The sequence below is a fragment of the Phacochoerus africanus genome, chromosome 15 (assembly GCF_016906955.1).
Source record: "Phacochoerus africanus isolate WHEZ1 chromosome 15, ROS_Pafr_v1, whole genome shotgun sequence".
NCBI classification, from domain to species: domain Eukaryota; kingdom Metazoa; phylum Chordata; class Mammalia; order Artiodactyla; family Suidae; genus Phacochoerus; species Phacochoerus africanus.
This window is the reverse complement of record NC_062558.1, coordinates 84,125,664-84,141,957: the sequence shown is the minus strand read 5'-3', so window position 1 is coordinate 84,141,957 and position 16,294 is coordinate 84,125,664. Positions and strand designations below refer to the sequence as shown.

Below are 16,294 nucleotides of genomic sequence, written 5' to 3'. Positions count from 1 at the left end.
AGAATGAATGTTACATACCCTTTTTTGTTTGTTTGTTTGTTTGTTTTTAGGGCCACACCTGCAGCATATGGTAGTTCCCAGACTAGGGTTCAAATCCAAGCTGCAGCTGCCAGCCACAGCCACAGCCACAGCAACGCTGGATCCCTAACCCCCTAAATAAGGCCAGGGATCAAACCCACATCCTCATGGATACCAGTTAGGTTTGTTATCACTGAGCCACAATGAGAACTCCAAATGTTACGTACATTTAAGGTTTTATTTTAATTTTATACTTTTTAAACCATTACTTTTATACTTATTAAATTAACCAATTAGCTACCAGCTTTGCAATATCCCAAATCAATATTTAATAAATATTCACTAAAGTGAATTTAAAAATCAAAAAATGACATTTTATGAACAACATAATTATATAAATAGATATAATAGACTATGTTCAATTGTACAATACTTTTATGGAATCATATAATAAGTAATATCAAAATTTGTATGATTTGTAAACCAATCTATTGGGACAAGAGATAACTATTAGTCTCCCACAGTTTTTGGACTCTTCAAAAAATTTTTTTTAAATTAAAAAAATAAAACACCGAGACAATATAATAACTCATCTGCATAAATGGGTAGAATTTTTTGTTCTTAACTTTCTATATCAACTTCATCTAACATGTCTTTCCATTTCCATGTTAAGAATATTATGAAATTTTCTTTTAATGACTACTGCTTACACTATAAGCTAAGGAATAAAGGGCTAAGATAAAATAATCAAAAGTCTCTAAGGGGTCTTCAGACAGAGCCATGACCCAATTCTACAAAAGACAGGGTAAGGAAGAAGTATATAAAGTCCTCAGAGAAAGAGTGGTGCAAATGGAAAACCAAACTAACCAAATGCCCAAAGAGTGTCATTTATTGTCACACAAATGGATTTGGGTACATTTTCATCCTACTACTACAAAACTTTAAACTGAGTCTATTCCTCCCTCCTGCTTTCAATAGATACATGACTCTGGAGGAACCCTTTTGGGTGAAGACAAGTACAATTTCTAGGGTCCAGAAATGATTTAGTGGTATGTGCCAAAGTAGTCCCAGCTCTGTGTCTCACCCAACACAAAAGTCTGAAGATAAAAACAGATTCGAAGGGAGAAAAATGAATTTCAGTTCTATTCACAAGCAATTCAAATGCATTTTACAGACTTAAATTTATGGCATTTTCCTTGCTCTTATATATTTCAGGGCCAACTTTCATGTTCCATTTTCGACACCTCAGATAGAATATTGAGATATGTTTGGCAGTGGATACGAGAGGTTAAGAGGAAAGAATTTCTACAAAAGAAGGGAGTTGGAAATCATCCTTCTTCTCACTGTGGTGTGCAGAGGAGGAAGAGCTGGGAAAGTACGTGAGGGGAAGAAAGATCTAATTTCTCTAAGCAGGAGACCTCCCAGGATAGCAGTGCTTTCAAACTCTGTCCCAGGACTCTTGGTTCTTGCTTAACCTGGATTTAGAAAAGTTGGTTTCTTTAGTATAAGAGAGAAGTTGCCATAAACTTGCTTTTTTGAAGTTTTTTGTTTTTCTGACAAGCTTGTGGATCAACATGATGTTTAAAAAAAAAAAAAAAAAGACTATCAGGGAAATAGCACAGATCAAAAAAAGTGGCTGGATTCACCCATCAAACCTGAAAAAAAGAACTCTCAGTTAGCATTAATCCCTGCTATTTCAGTCATGAGGAGCGGAGGAAGAAGGCTTAAACGACAGCCTTAAGGCACTGAGACCAAATTTAAAAGGGCTCTAAAAAAGCCTTGCAGATTTTGCACCCACACGCCTCCCCTTTTTACTGTTAGGACCATGAAGTAGAACATAAGTATTTACAGAGGAAAATGTACAGTATAATTGACTAAAGCAGAAAAATCTCGTAATCCTGTATTAAGGCCAAATGAAATCAAAACACTCAGGTTGCAACATGTCCTCACATAAAAAGCTCTCAACTGGATTTCATAAGAAATATTGATCCCTCACTTTGGCTATCACACATGATTATTGGGGTCAGTACCTTCTATATTGGAATTCTTTTGAAGGCTTCAATTCATGTTGATAAAAGACAACATAGGAGTAACTTTATTTAAACAAATTATACCTGAGGCTGCTTATAAAGCAACTCAAGAGTACTCTTACTAAAAGACTAAAATGTTTTAAAAAAGATAGGAAAACTGTCAATGTTATCAATGGCTCTCTTCAAAATTACAAATTTGACTAGGTGAAGTTTTATTTAAATAGATTCAATTATGCTAAAATTATCACTATACCATGTTTAAACTAAATACACTTTACATTGATTTCTTTACTAAATACAATATTCAAGTTTTGTGATCCTACTCACTGGAATTAGCTACATACTTTCCAAGCATGACCCAAAGAACAGCCCATTAGAAGCAGCTCTTTGTCTTTAGTACTTGAATTTGGCCAAGGACTCTGGTCATCTACCTGCTAAATTGCTCTTTCTGTTGGGTAAAATGACAATCCACATTTGCACTGACAGGATTCTACATATTTGTATGTAGTCTGAAAATACAATTCAATGTGCTCTAAAAGAAATAGGTCAAAATCACTATTCCTCTACTGACTGCAGTAAACCTCCCTTTTGACCAAAAAAAATCTGTAAACTAATCCTATACTTTCAGTTGCAAAATGCTTCAAAGATGTTAATAGTGAAATAATCTCTTAAAGGCGATATGTTCAAAATATTTGATTTTAAAGAATCTTAAAGAAAGGCAAGTCCTGGGCAACTAACTAACTGGGAACACAAAAGAGTCCAGTGAAACAAGAAACTTTTGTTCTGGCTCATGTTCTTTAGGTTGGCAGATGAGAACAATCAACTTCCAAGCCCTTCTTCTCCTCCCTCTGCTTTCAAGTTCAATCTTTCTTTGCCTTTGATCCTATGGAAAACTAGAAACAGTCTCAACTGGAATTTCCCATAACAAATGCAGCTTTTGCTTGCAAAAATCCTATTATCCACTGGCAAGTGTGTTTGTTCTAGAGTGAACCAGCCTCTTCCACTCCAAAGAGCTGTGCTGCCCTCAAGACAGGATCCTTCTGACTGACCTAAGATGAACACAAAGACATTCATTCTATAAGCCTTGTGTTCAATTCAAAAGCAAATACCCTGGCAATTATGGAATTCATGGGTTAGTCTTTTAAAAAAATTTTAAAAAGCCTCATTCTTAGCTGTCCTCAGGTGCTACAATACAATCCACGCCTTTCATTAAAAAAAAAAAAAAATCTACTGAAGCCTAAAGGTAGGAGTTAGGGGGAAAAAAAGAAGAATTTCTCTTCTGGGAACTTTGGTGACATAATCAAAGCAAGTGGAAAATATAAATGTGTGAGATATTCAGGCCATTCTTCAGCAGTGCTGATGATCCCTCAAATGAAATATTTATTTCCTTTTGTTAATCATCCTGCAATCTCAGACCAAAAATAAAGAAATAAATAAACTATCCTTTTTCTTTAAATTATCATACAGCTTACCTATTTAAATTCATCTTTTATGGAAACTACATAATCTTGCTTTCATTAAAATTCTCCCTTGTTGATATAGGCAAACGAGGTCAGTTTCTGCTGGATTTGCATACTTGCATTTTATCCCTTAATTCAACTCTTTGTTGAAGGTTTTAAAAAGAGCAAGAGCTGAACCTCAGATACACATAAAACAAATACTGCTTATATGTCTAAGTGAACATTGACACCATTTACAGATTCTTCCCCCCTCCCCTTTTCCTTGGGGCTGAGAGCCCTGTCAATAATCATTACTTATTAAACAGGCTGCCATTCCCTTCTACAGAATGTAGGAAGGGAGCATGGAAGGGTAGAAATAATTACCTTGGGCTTTTCTTTAAAGACCTCCGGAATGGAAAGCAAGGAAATCAATTGAGAAAGAATGTGAAATATCCCCCCCCCCCCGGTGTGCAAGCCCCCCCACACATACAGCTGAGAAGTACACCAACACTCCATTATTCATATCAACTGTATCAAAAGAAAAGATAAAAAATCTGGGGTCTTCAGGAAAGATGCACATATTTTCAATCCATTGAATATGTTCACAATACACTTGCCCATCCTTTATCCCTCCACAAAACTCAAGCAGCTAGATTTGTTGAGAGAACCCTCTACACACCTCCTGAGAAGACGTGCTTTCAAAAATGACTGCTTCAACCAAAGGAGGGAGAAGCAGCAAGTTACTGATTTGACTGCCATTCTGGTTTGTCCCTCCCTCCCCCTCTTCTCCTAGTCTCCCAATTTATCTTTTAGCCTATTTTTTTCCCCAAAGTATAGTAAAAGGATAAGGAACGTCTCTCTCTGGATCTTACCTACCAATGCAATAGATCAAAAAAAAAAAAAAAGTTTTAAGGGTTAAATAACACCCCAAGTAAGACCACAGGTCAGGGAAATGAAAAATTCCCAGATGACTGAAAGCTTGGTATATCTACTCAAGAGTTAATGACAGGCACTCTTCCTTCCCCTCCAGACGTTAGGGCTCAAAACAGAAATACAACATAAAGAAGACATGGCCAGGCAGTTGCTGGAGAAGAGCATTACACAGAACTTGAACTGGCAGGCTGGGGGTTTGTCCTAAATAACCTTCACAGGTTGTACCAACTGTTCTCTGATCCTGATCAATAGTCAGAGTAAGAAGCTTCCTAAGATTTCCTTAGGATGAGAACAAGGTGGGGTGGTGGGAGGGTAGTGGGAGGTCAATCAGTCATCTAAAACATTTATAGAGATATAGAGAAAATATACACCTCCTAGACAGATAGAAAGCTATCATGCTTAGAGAAACTGGCCAGTACTGGCAGCAACTAAGCCAAGGTTAAAGGAGATAATATTCAAAGAGTGACCTGTTCCAAACAAGTTGGATTTTCTCAGCCCTCAGTGCAGAGAACACTGTCCTATTTCGCCTCAATTTCTCAGGCATATAGGGAGGGGAAATGAGGTTCACACCCCACCTTTGGGAAATGAACAAAGCAAATGCTTGGCAGGGTTGAAAAAACTCCTCCTCCGTCAAGACCCTAAAGGCGGCAGCTCTGCAGGGTTCCCTTCATAATTCCCTCCTCAAGTCACTCCAGGCGCCACAGAATCCGATTCTCCACCTTAGAATGGCCAGGGGCAGGGTAGGGGGTGATCACTTTTCCCTTAGCCAAGGATCGCCTCCTTTTCCTACCTCCCACAATGGCTTCTAATTAACCCTTCCTGGTCCCTTCCTGGGGCAGGGCTGCTGGAAGTGTCTACAGCTTCACCTTACCAACATTTCCATCAAATCATCACACCTCCCCTCGCAGCCCACCCCCACATGGACACAACTTCCCTCCGAGGTTTAACGTAGGTCGATTTGCATGTGCTTTTCTTTCTCTCCTTCCCACGGGTGGGAAAAGGGCTCAGTGCGTTTGGAAAGGCCCTCCCCTCCCTCCCCAGCTCTCAAAGGGAACCGGATCGGGAGCTCGCCAGCAGGTCTGCAGTGAGGAGGGTTCGCACGCGCTTTAACCCCTTGAAGGGAGTTAGTTATCATTTGGGACCCAGTGAAGTAGGGCCCATGGCGCTTGACTGACAATCTCCCTTCGCTTCACATCACCCCTACCCTACACATGAAAAACTGTCTGGCCGGCGCCTTTTTTCCTCCCTTGTGGCCAGTTTTAATTCTCTCACTCTAGCACCAAACCTGGAAAGGTGGTGGGGGGTGGGGGTGAAGGATGCTAGGAGAGAGAAAGCGAGAGAAAAAGACAGCAAGCAGGACGGCAGAAAGGAAACTCGGTAGTAAATCAGACTTCAGACACTGTTTACTTACGAAATTTGGGGCTGGTGCTAGTTTCTGGCGTGGTGGTGGTAGGGGAGGAGGACGAGGAAGAGGAGGAGGAGGAGGCAGCATCCTGAAAGGGAGACAGGGTCCAGGAAGGAGTGGAGTCATGAAGATAGGAGGAGGTAGCGTATGCCGCAGTGGGCCAGGAGGGCATGGCCTGCGTACTGGGGGTTCCTGGCATCGGGGGTCTGGAGCCTGGAGTGCTGCTACTGAAGAAAGGGGCTGTCGTGGACAAGACCGTCGGGGGGGGCGCAGTGTTCCGTGCTGTGGTGGAGCGCGGGCTGGCCCGGATGGGCACCCGGTGTCCGGGGAAGCGAGTTGGCGCCCGCGTGATGGTGGTCAGGCGGGTGCTAATCCGGTTGGGCGTCCTGGAAGAGGCGGCGCCACCGGCGGAGGGGGTGGCTGGGGACGTGGTGGAAGTTGTCGTAGTGGTGGTCTCCATGGCCTTGGGGAAGGAGCTGGGCTTGGAGAGGAAGAAGGGGTCCTGGCCCATCCCCTTGGAGTCCACCAGGTCGGTGGGCACGTATTCCTTGACGGAGCCCACCACGATCCATTTGAGGAGCATGAGGCTGAGCCCCAGGCCGATGAAGCCGATGAACAGAGGAACCACGCACAGCCACGTCTGCTGCCGGTTCCACACGATGCAGTCGCTACAGCGTAACTCCCGGGGGGGCTCGGCCGCCCCTTCGCCGCCGCCGTCCGGGCCCCCGCCCGCCGCCGCCGCAGCCGCCGCGGTGCCCTCCTCGGCCGAGGCGGCGGCTGCCGAAGCGGCTCCAGGTGGCGAAGCAGCGGCCGCCCCTTCACTCATCCTAGGAGCCGGTCTTCACCTTCGCCCCCCCGAGGGCCGCGCTAGAGGCATGAGGCCGCGCGGGCCGGGCGCGGGCGCGGGCTCCGGCGGCGGCGGCGGGCTCGGGCGCAGGCAGCGGCCGCGGCGGCCGCATGCAAATCGGCTCCCTGCCCCCACGCCCCTCCCCCCGAGAGGCGGGCGGCGGGCGGGGAGGAGAAGAGCGGGGGAGGGGACAAGGGCCGGGGAGGGGGCGGCTAGGAGCGCGGAAGAGGGGCGAGACAGGCCCCCCGGCGCCGCCGGCCGGTCAGGGAGCGGCGGGGCGCGTCTGCAGCCCGCCAAGCGGCCTCCTGCGCGCCGGGGCACCGCGTCTGCTGCTGCTGCTGCTGCTGCTGCTGCTGCTGCTGCTGCTGCTGCTGCTGCTGTTATCGCCCGCTGCCTGCAAGCGCTCCAGCCGCGCCGGCATCCTCGGAGCGCCGAGCCCGGCCCGCTCCCCCGGGCGCCCGCCCGCGCCGCCAATGGGCCTCGCGCCGCCTTCAGGGGCCGAGCCGGTCGGCCGCTAAACGCCCGGCGCCGGAGAGCCGCATTCCGACACAGGGGGGCCGGCCTGGCCGCCGCCGTTCGCCCGGCCCGCCGCGCCGCGTTCCTCGGCGGCTGCTCCGCGAGTCCGGGCGGCAAGGTGCACCTGTTCTTCAGCCGGCCCGCAGCCAACCCTCGGCCAGCACTGTCTGGGAGAGACCAATCCGAGCGCGGCGCGGAGGGCGAGCGGCCGGGCTCGCCTCGCTCCCGCGCCCTCGGCTCCGTGCAGGCGCCGCCGACCGAGAGTCAAACTCCAGCGAGCTATGCCGCCGGCGACGCGAGCCCGGGCCAGGGACGCAAGGGGCGTCCCTGGCGTGTGCTGTCCGACCGGTCACTTAGGGAACCCCACCAGCCCCTGAAGATTGGAAAACACTGCCCGGAGCCCCTGTCCGGTAGCGCTTGACAGGGAAGACGTGGAAAAAGAGACTGCAACGGGGATCCCGGGGAGTAAGGACCCCAGGCGGGAGGCGGCACCGGGCAGACGCCCGGCGGGTGGGGTATGCGCCGATCCTCAGGACGGGCTGGGCTTCAGGCAGAGTAGCGCCTCCCACCAGCACCTAATGGTGGTTTTCAGTTGCGTCCAAGATATATAAATGATCCAAGCAAAGCCCCGCTTGGAAGTGTGTGGCAAAAGCAGCTCCCTACCCACCTGAGTGTGAGCCCTGTCTCCCGTGCTGATGCAGTGGGGTCAGAGACTGACGCTTCGGGGCCAGGGAGAGGGGACATGTGCCGTGGGAGGGTGGTCCAGGCCCTCCGCCCAACCTCGGGTGCTGCTGGATGGAGAGCCCTTTCCTTCCGATTTCCTCAGAGAGATGCTGGTGAAGCCGACCTTTATGCAATTATACCCAGCAGATACCTCGCAGCCGATTGTGATAACTTACCTTAAAAAAAAAATTGTCTTTAAATGTAGATGTACGCACAGGTGCACATGTCACAAGGCAACTGATTGTGAGAGGTAAAATTTTAAAGGATTTATTGGAATACAAAATTCTGTTGCCGGTTTCTTCTTTGGGGTATAGCCATCTGTGCACCTGTATCTCAGGTGCAGTGTGGGACCTGCCTGGAGGGCGAAGGGATCAGAAGAAGAAGGAAGGATGAAGGAGTAAAGAGCCGGCATCAGCATGGTCTATGCTAATGGTGCAGAACCTTATTGTCAACTCTTCCAGATTTCCTGGTCTAAAGTAGAAACTGGAAAGACGTTTTTGTTTATAAGCTCCAAGACAGAAAGGTTTAGGATGTCAGCCTCCTAATACATCTCCCCTGAACTGTATGATTGGCACTGATGAAGAAAACATCGTTCTCTTGACCTGTGATAGTCTCCCCAAAGATGAAGTTTTCCAGGTATCCGTTTTATTCACAGGTAGAGAGCCAAACGGTACACGGAAAAGACTACAAAGAGAAGAGGATGCATTGAAACAGGAAGCCCCTGGGATTTCGTGCCTACCAGAGTATTTTGCACAGACACGGTTAATAAATTATTTTTGATAGTAGTAATGCAGCTGTCACCTCTTCCAGTTATAATATTGAGACTTTCCCCATAGGAAAGCTTTTGATTTTTAGTTTAATAGAACATGCACTAATCCAGTAGTGCTGAATTATGGTTCCAAAAATTGCAAGTGAAAAAAAAAAATACCACAAACCCATAAATCTATATTCCTTCAGCTTTCCAATACAGTGCACCATCCTCTTAAGTAAAAATTGACCAAATCTCTACCTTCTGTTGAGGCTGGGCAGTTACTGGCCAACTTTTCCTGTATAGCAAATAAAAATTAGCTTTTACACAAAATATTGTGAAATTATACCAAGGTGCAGCTGCCAGGTGTATAATATTGAAAATTATTTTCCAAAACACTCCTAATTTGTTGGCCCCCATCATTCCTATGGCCCCTCCCTTCTTTCTCCCCCACTGAAATAAATCCAGTGTACAAAAAGGGTGCTGTAATGCTGGAGCTGGGCAAATGCTCCCCTGAAATGGGATTCTTATAAAACTCACCCTGTGTTGTCTTAGTGCTCCCCAATGTCTTCCTCATCTATCTCTCCAAATTCTCTCCACTTCTCATTTCCACTTGGTTTTAATAGCTTATTCATGGTTCCCTACTCAACTCATTTTCTCCCAAGCCTCTGCACTTGACTACCCATTAGCTGCTCTCACAGTGAACATCATCATGGGGCGGGGTGGGGGGGAGAGGAAGCCTATTGCTTTGATAGCCTTGTATTGGGAAGCAGGTTGTATCAGTCCATTCAAGAAACTTTGGCTGGTACACCCAGCATTAATTTGAAGTTTTACAATGAGGCTCCCTGGTGGCAGGTAGTAAACACTGGAACTGGAACTGGGGGTCCACAGCCGAGTCAAGGACAAGTGGACGACACTCTCACTGCTGATGAGCAGCCAACTGATCAGTCCCAGGGTAAGGCGAATCTCAGTCCGGTACCTCACAGTTACCTGCAGCATAACACTGCAGAAAAAGCTTCACACTCAGGCTCTGAACACAGGGATTCAAGATTAAGATCTGCTCTGTATAAGCAATAAAGTCACTCTAGGCCTCTGTTTTTTTATCTGGGAAATGAAACTATAATATCTACATTCTACATAATTAATATGAAACTGTATAGTTAAATGGACTGTTCACCTATCATTTTTAAGCATGATTTTTAAATACATTAAATACCATTCAGTTTTGTTAACTAATACATACCAAGGTGTCACAGAGTCTAAAGAAAGCCTTTCAAAATTCACTATATAACCTTAAAATACAGATTATAATTTTCAAGGAACATTCTTATTATTCTGGTATAATGAATGACCTAAGAATTGTGCTTTCTATGGTTTTTAATACCGATGCTAATTATTTAATAAAGATAGATGTAAATAACCTTTTGGAGAAGAGCTACCCATACTTTTTTTGGATGTCTCCTATAGAGAGGGGCGTGGATTTTTCTAACAAATGGGCATGGCATAATACAGCCTCTCCTGAGCTCCATATCTGCAGAAAACAGAACAAAGCTCCCTACCTTCATGGAGCTTATATTTTAGTGGAAGACTCTGACAATAAATAAACAAAATACATAAATGGTATAGGCTATAAAAAGATGAGAAGTGCTGTTTTGGTACACAAAGTACATATCTTATTGGTGTGATTACACAGGACATCTCTTCAGCAATCCCAATATCCTCAATCTATTTACCATCCTATCAGGTAAAGAGGGTACTCTCTTATTAGCTGTAGGTTCCCTGAATAAATGTGGCTACAGAAGGTACCAGCCTGGCCTGCAGAACCAAACACTCTTCTCAATATCCACAGGAATCATGTATGTAGGCAATGTGACATCTCAAAACATTTCACAAAGTAAACATTTTACAAAGAGTTAATATGGCTAACTTTCTTTCCACGGTTGCATATTCCTTAGTCTCTCTTGCTGTAGTCCATTCCTGTTATAATAATACACATTTCGCAGTATATCATTGTGGCCTTACATAAAGAAAAGCAGATTGTTTTCTTCATAGCTCTCAACAAATAACCTTATGTATTTCTTGTGGGTGCTTTATATCTTACATATAGGACTCAATTCACAATGTACTGGAAAAAATACCCTGGTGGAGCCGAATGTTCACAACATGTTGACTCCAAGGATTTGTGCATTATATTCCAATATCAAAAATAAACCAACACAAAACTACATGAATTCTACAGAGCAAAAATCACAAAGTGGAAAGGTGAAAAATTCCAGTTGCAACTATACCCTAGTCACAAAAAAGATTGTAACAACATTCAGATGTAAGGTATTTTAGATTGCCACCTAATTGAATGCTTATGAATTAGGAAATGCTGGATGCTGTATAACAGGATATGATATCAGAAGTTTTAAAGGAGTTACTGAAATAAATGTGAAACAATGCTAAAGTTTCAAAATAGATTAACTGGAGTTGTGGCACAGTGGAAGCGAATCCGACTAGGAACCATGAGGTTGCAGGTTCGATCCCTGTCCTTGCTTAGTGGGTTAAGGATTCAGCGTTGCCATAAGCTGTGGTGTAGGTCACAGACATGGTTTGGATCTGGTGTTGCTATGGCTGTGGTATAGGCCGGCAGCTTTAGCTTCGATTAGACCCCTAGCCTAGGAACCTCCGTATGCTGCAGGTACAGCCCTAAAAAGGCAAAAAAGACCAAAAAAAGAGAAAAAAAAATAGGTTAACTAAGGACTAGGTAGATAGCACAACACACTGGAGATGAAAGGAGGATTTTTGTGAAGAGGATTTCTTTGCGCTCTGAGTTCACAAGGGGAGGAACAAACGTACGGAGGCTTTCTACACCAACTATTGTGAGAGGGGTCCCAAAGGAGTCTTGGGGAGCTCAATATAAGACACCTAGTGTTTGTGCAGGCCTCACTGGATTGGGATAGACACACACAAGTTTCAGGGATCTCAAGTCAGGAGATGCTAAAGTGTCCTGTAGCTGCAGAGGGTACTTGAAGCCTCTGCCATGCCAGGAAGGCATGAAACCATCCTGTAGGCCAAGAGTCCAGTTGCAATGAGTGTAGAGGAGAAGTAAAGGTAGACAATGAGTTGGAAACTCAGTGCTGAAGGATCTGAGTGTCACAGTGAGATATCTATGTAATTATCGTTTTGCACTGAATTCAAACTGCCTATACTTTAGGTACCAACATGGGTAGCTTTTACTTGGCACTTAAAGCTGCTATTAGTGTTTGTCTTATCCTGTTTGGGTTTCTTTGTCAGCAATTTCTCCCTTTTCTCCCTATCTTTTCCCCAACATTGGTAGATATATATTTTTGGATCATTTCACTGAAGAGCTCTATTCTTTTGAAGTCATTTTCTGAGATCTGAAATTGGAGGACATGGTGCTTTGGAGAGATCCAAGGACATATCTTCTCAGTGCTTCTTTTTTTTTCATTCTTATTGAAATTGTTTTTATTATTATTTTTTAATAGTTATTTCCCCAAAACAATTTTTTTCTACTGTACAGCATGGTGACCCAGTTATACACACATGTACACATTCTATTTTTGCACATTATCATGCCAGTGCTTCTTTTTTGCATGGGAAATATGAAGTAAAATTATCTGAGAATCTTTAGAAAACTGTTAAAAACAGTGAAAAAGCATAGGAATTACACCAGGATGAGACAAAAAGCATATCAGAATTTGACAAAGTATGCATCATATTCTTATTAGCTTAACAGAGGTTATTTTAAAATTTAGAAGCCATAAAATTTTATCATAATAAGTCATTTAAACCATGGATATGAGCCTATAAAACTTATAAAACATATTAACTATATTAAGGTATTAGCTATCTTCCTTGGGAGTATGGCTAACATACTTTTTTTCAAATTCATGCTGCCCAAATCATTTTAAAATTAATACTGGCATGTAAAAATATGGAAGTGACTTCCTTTTTAATATAAATTTCTCAAGATATTTGACTGACATATTTGACCAATAACTGTGTTTGTGCATGATTTTGCTTGGGCAGGGTGTGTGTACTTATTTTGTAAAGAAAGGAGGTTGTGGTAGCAGATTCTGTATTAAGTGTCTAGGGAATAAGGTGAAATAGGGATGGGATTACAGTACGAATTAGAGAAACTACCTAGTAAAGGGTGATGATTAGATTCCAACATAAGTAAGTTATAGAAAGCAAAAACAGATAATTCTTCAGGCTTGTTTACTCAAAAGAATTTCTTAGAGTTTGGAAATGCAAAGTTGAGCCCCTGAGAGACTAACTAAACCAACTTGCTCCCACTGTACTATGGGAGCAGAGCCAACTTTGCTCTGGCAACAGATGAGGACTTAAGATGGTGGTCAATGGCAATACTGATGGTGGCTTAGTTGAAAAACTCTCCACCAAGGACTGAAGTAAGATCTACCAAATTCTGACCTCCCCTGAATCACTGTAAATGAAAACAATTTATACTCCCTGCTACACTGGATAAGATTAAAAACACAAATAAAACTATTTACGGTTAATAGTTTAAGTATTACAGAAAACATTAGACAAAAATCTCAGAATCATCACTTTGGAAATGATGTTGTGATAAAAATAATTTCCTTGGGAAATATTCAGTTAGCTAGGAAATATTCCCCTGCCAAGCAGACCTAATAGGTGATGTTAGTGCACTCTTAATGTCAGGCAGCTTTGCAAATAATTATACTCACTATTTGCCACCCCACACGCAGCTCTACCCATTGTCCTTTTTCTCCTGGGAAATCCTAAAGAAGTAAACTCATAATTGGCCTTCCTGGTGGTACTCTAGGACACACATCTAACTTCTTTGGACAGTTTGCAGAGCAGCAAGATAGACAGCTCCTAGGCAAAGTATGATTTGTTTCCAGAATTTGAACCCCAAATGCACTCTTACTTCTCTGATCATTAGATCATATATTTATATGTATACATATATGTGTGTGCTCGCACACACACACACACACACACACACACACACACACACATATTTAAGCAAGAAGAGAGAAACCTGGTTTAACCTTCAAAAATTCCATCTGAACTTGAACAATGACAAAAGATACCTCATGTCCTATATGGGAATGTATGAGGGACCCAGAGAGATTTAGACATTACATTACAAAGTTCTAGCAATCCACAAGGGTACTGAAGGAAGGCCCTGGAGGGAACCAAACCTCCTTTATAGAAATCTTTCAGGCAGTCTTTCCTGGAAGCTGTATTCCAATGACCCTTTGAAGTAGCAAGGCACACTCAGGATCTCATCATTCTACAAGGCTAATCGGTAAAAAGTGACACCTTTCATCTTTAAAGCTTTCAGACAAAGTTTACATCATTCAAATTCTCCAAGAAGTTCCCCTTCCCTTTGGAAAAAAAAATGGCCCTTTCTTTCTTTTTCTTTCTTCCCTTCTTTCTCCCTTCCTTCCTTCCTTCCTTCTTTCCTTCCTTCCTTTCTTTCTTAGTTAAAAACTGTGTATGCATGAGAGCGACAGAGGATGGAACATTGTGGGGTTGTCCCCTCTTTTGTTTCCAGGCATCTTCTCAGAGGTGTCATCCTAGAGAATGAACTCTGCTCATCAAAGTTGGCCTGTCACTCTGCATTTTCAAAGGATCCTTAAATGGAGTTGCATATACTTTGGCTAAGTGAAGCCAAAGGTCACATATCATTTCTGAAAATACAGGTACCAAATATTTGATGAATTTAGAAGGTATGTATCCATAAAGCAAAAGTAGAGCTGATGCTACGACCAGGAAACTCTTGATTCTTTGGCATAACAAAGGATATGGGCAATGAAGGATGCACTGAACAAGCAGTTAGGAAACCCAGGTTTGAATACTTACTATTCCAATATTTTTATGGAACTCTGAGTCTCAGTTATATGGTCCATAAAACTTGGGCAACACTGCCTAACCTCAAGATTATTATGTTAAAAATGGAAAACAAATGTAAATGTATTTTGCAAGTTACAAAACACTGTTCATATATTTAAAAGCACTCTGGTACTACAAATTAATGTCATTAATAGAGTTCTTGCTATGGTACAACTGGTTAAGAATCCTGCATTGTCTCTGATGTGGTATGGGTTCAATCCCCAGACTGGCCTAGTGGGTTGGGGACCCAGTGTGGCCACAGCTATAGCATGGGTCATAGCTGTGGCTCAGGTTCAGTCCCTGGCCTCAGAACTTCCTTATGCCATGGGCATGGCTGAAAGAGAGAGAGAGAGAAAAAAAAAAAAAAGAAAACTACAATTTCCATTGGATGGAAATACTACTCCATTGGATGATATGGAGTATATATAAATCTCACTATTAAAAAAAAATTCAACTTGGGCAGAAGACATGGATAGACATTTCTCCAAAGACATACAGATGGCCAGTAGGCACATGAAAGGATGCTCAATATCACTAATTCTTAGAGAAATGCAAATCAAAAATACAATGAGGTATCACCTCACATCATTCAGAAAAGCCATCATTAATAAGTCTATAAATAACAACTGCTGGAGAGGGTGTGGAGAGAAGGGAACCCTCATGCACTGTTGGTGAGAATATAAATTGGTACAATCGCTATGGACAGCAGTATGGAGGATCTTCAGGAAACTAAATATAGTACTAGCATATGATCTAGCAATCCCACTTCTGGGCATATATCCAGACAAAACTAAATTCAAAAAGACACATGTGCCCCTATGTTCATGGCAGCACTATTCAAAATAGCCAAGATTTAGAAAAAAACCTAAATGCCCATTAACAGATGAATGGATTAAGAAGATATGATACATATATGCAATGGAATACTTCTCAGCCATAAAAAAAGAATGAAATAATGCCATTCGAAGCAACATGGATGAAACTAGACATTCTCATACTAAGTAAAGTAAGTCAGAAAGAGAAAGACAAATACTACATGATATCACTAATATGTGGAATGTAAAACCTGGCACAAATGAACCTATCTACAAAACAGAAACAGGCTCAAGACATAGAGAGGGTGATCCCTGAGGGAACTCAGGAAGGAAAGGAAGAACACCTGCCATCTAGCAACCATCAGACTGCAGCCACTCCTGACGGTACATTCCAAGAAAACTCAGGATGTGAAAACAGAGTATGCTGGCCCCAGATAGCTGAGGTGCATATCTAAGGAATGATTTCAGTAAGCCCAGACCTTGCATCTTCCCATACATAGAAAAGCACTAAATTCCATTAGCACTAATCTTTTGTTCCTACTACCTGTTCTTTGTTGCAAAACTCCTTTATATCCTAGCCGCCCCCCACCCCTGCCACTGCCTCCTTGGAGTGGGTTTTCTAAGGGTTAACTGAGATGCTGCCTCCCAGGCTTAAGTCCTCATTTTTCCCCAAATAAAATTTAACTCTCAACTTTTAGGTTGTGCATATAGTTTTTAAGTCAACGGTATAAAGCTTTATTACTTTGGATTAGGCAACCAAAAAACAAACAAACAAACAAACAAACCAAAACAAAACAAAACAAAAAACCCAGCAGACAAATTGCAGTTTGCATAATTTGAAAACTCTGTTTTAGGTGACACAAGAGGTTAAAAAAAACAAACAAAAACCACACACAACCCGATCAAATACTAAAATCTCTTCTTTCTCTCC

General features: G+C 43.0%; 1 protein-coding gene across 4 annotated transcripts in view; it reads right to left on the bottom strand.

Moving 5' to 3' along the window:
• Positions 1–6,791, bottom strand: part of NRG3 (neuregulin 3) — a 1,084,705-nt gene extending 1,077,914 nt beyond the window's left edge. For 2 of the 4 annotated variants that reach the window (XM_047762259.1, XM_047762260.1), the window contains exon 1: positions 5,832–6,791. In XM_047762259.1, coding sequence (XP_047618215.1) covers positions 5,832–6,651 — 820 coding nt within the window. In that variant the 5' untranslated portion in view covers positions 6,652–6,791. The remainder of the gene's footprint in view (positions 1–5,831) is intronic. The other 2 variants (XM_047762261.1, XM_047762262.1) reach the window with 2 other exon arrangements.
• Between the last annotated feature and the right edge of the window lie 9,503 nt (positions 6,792–16,294).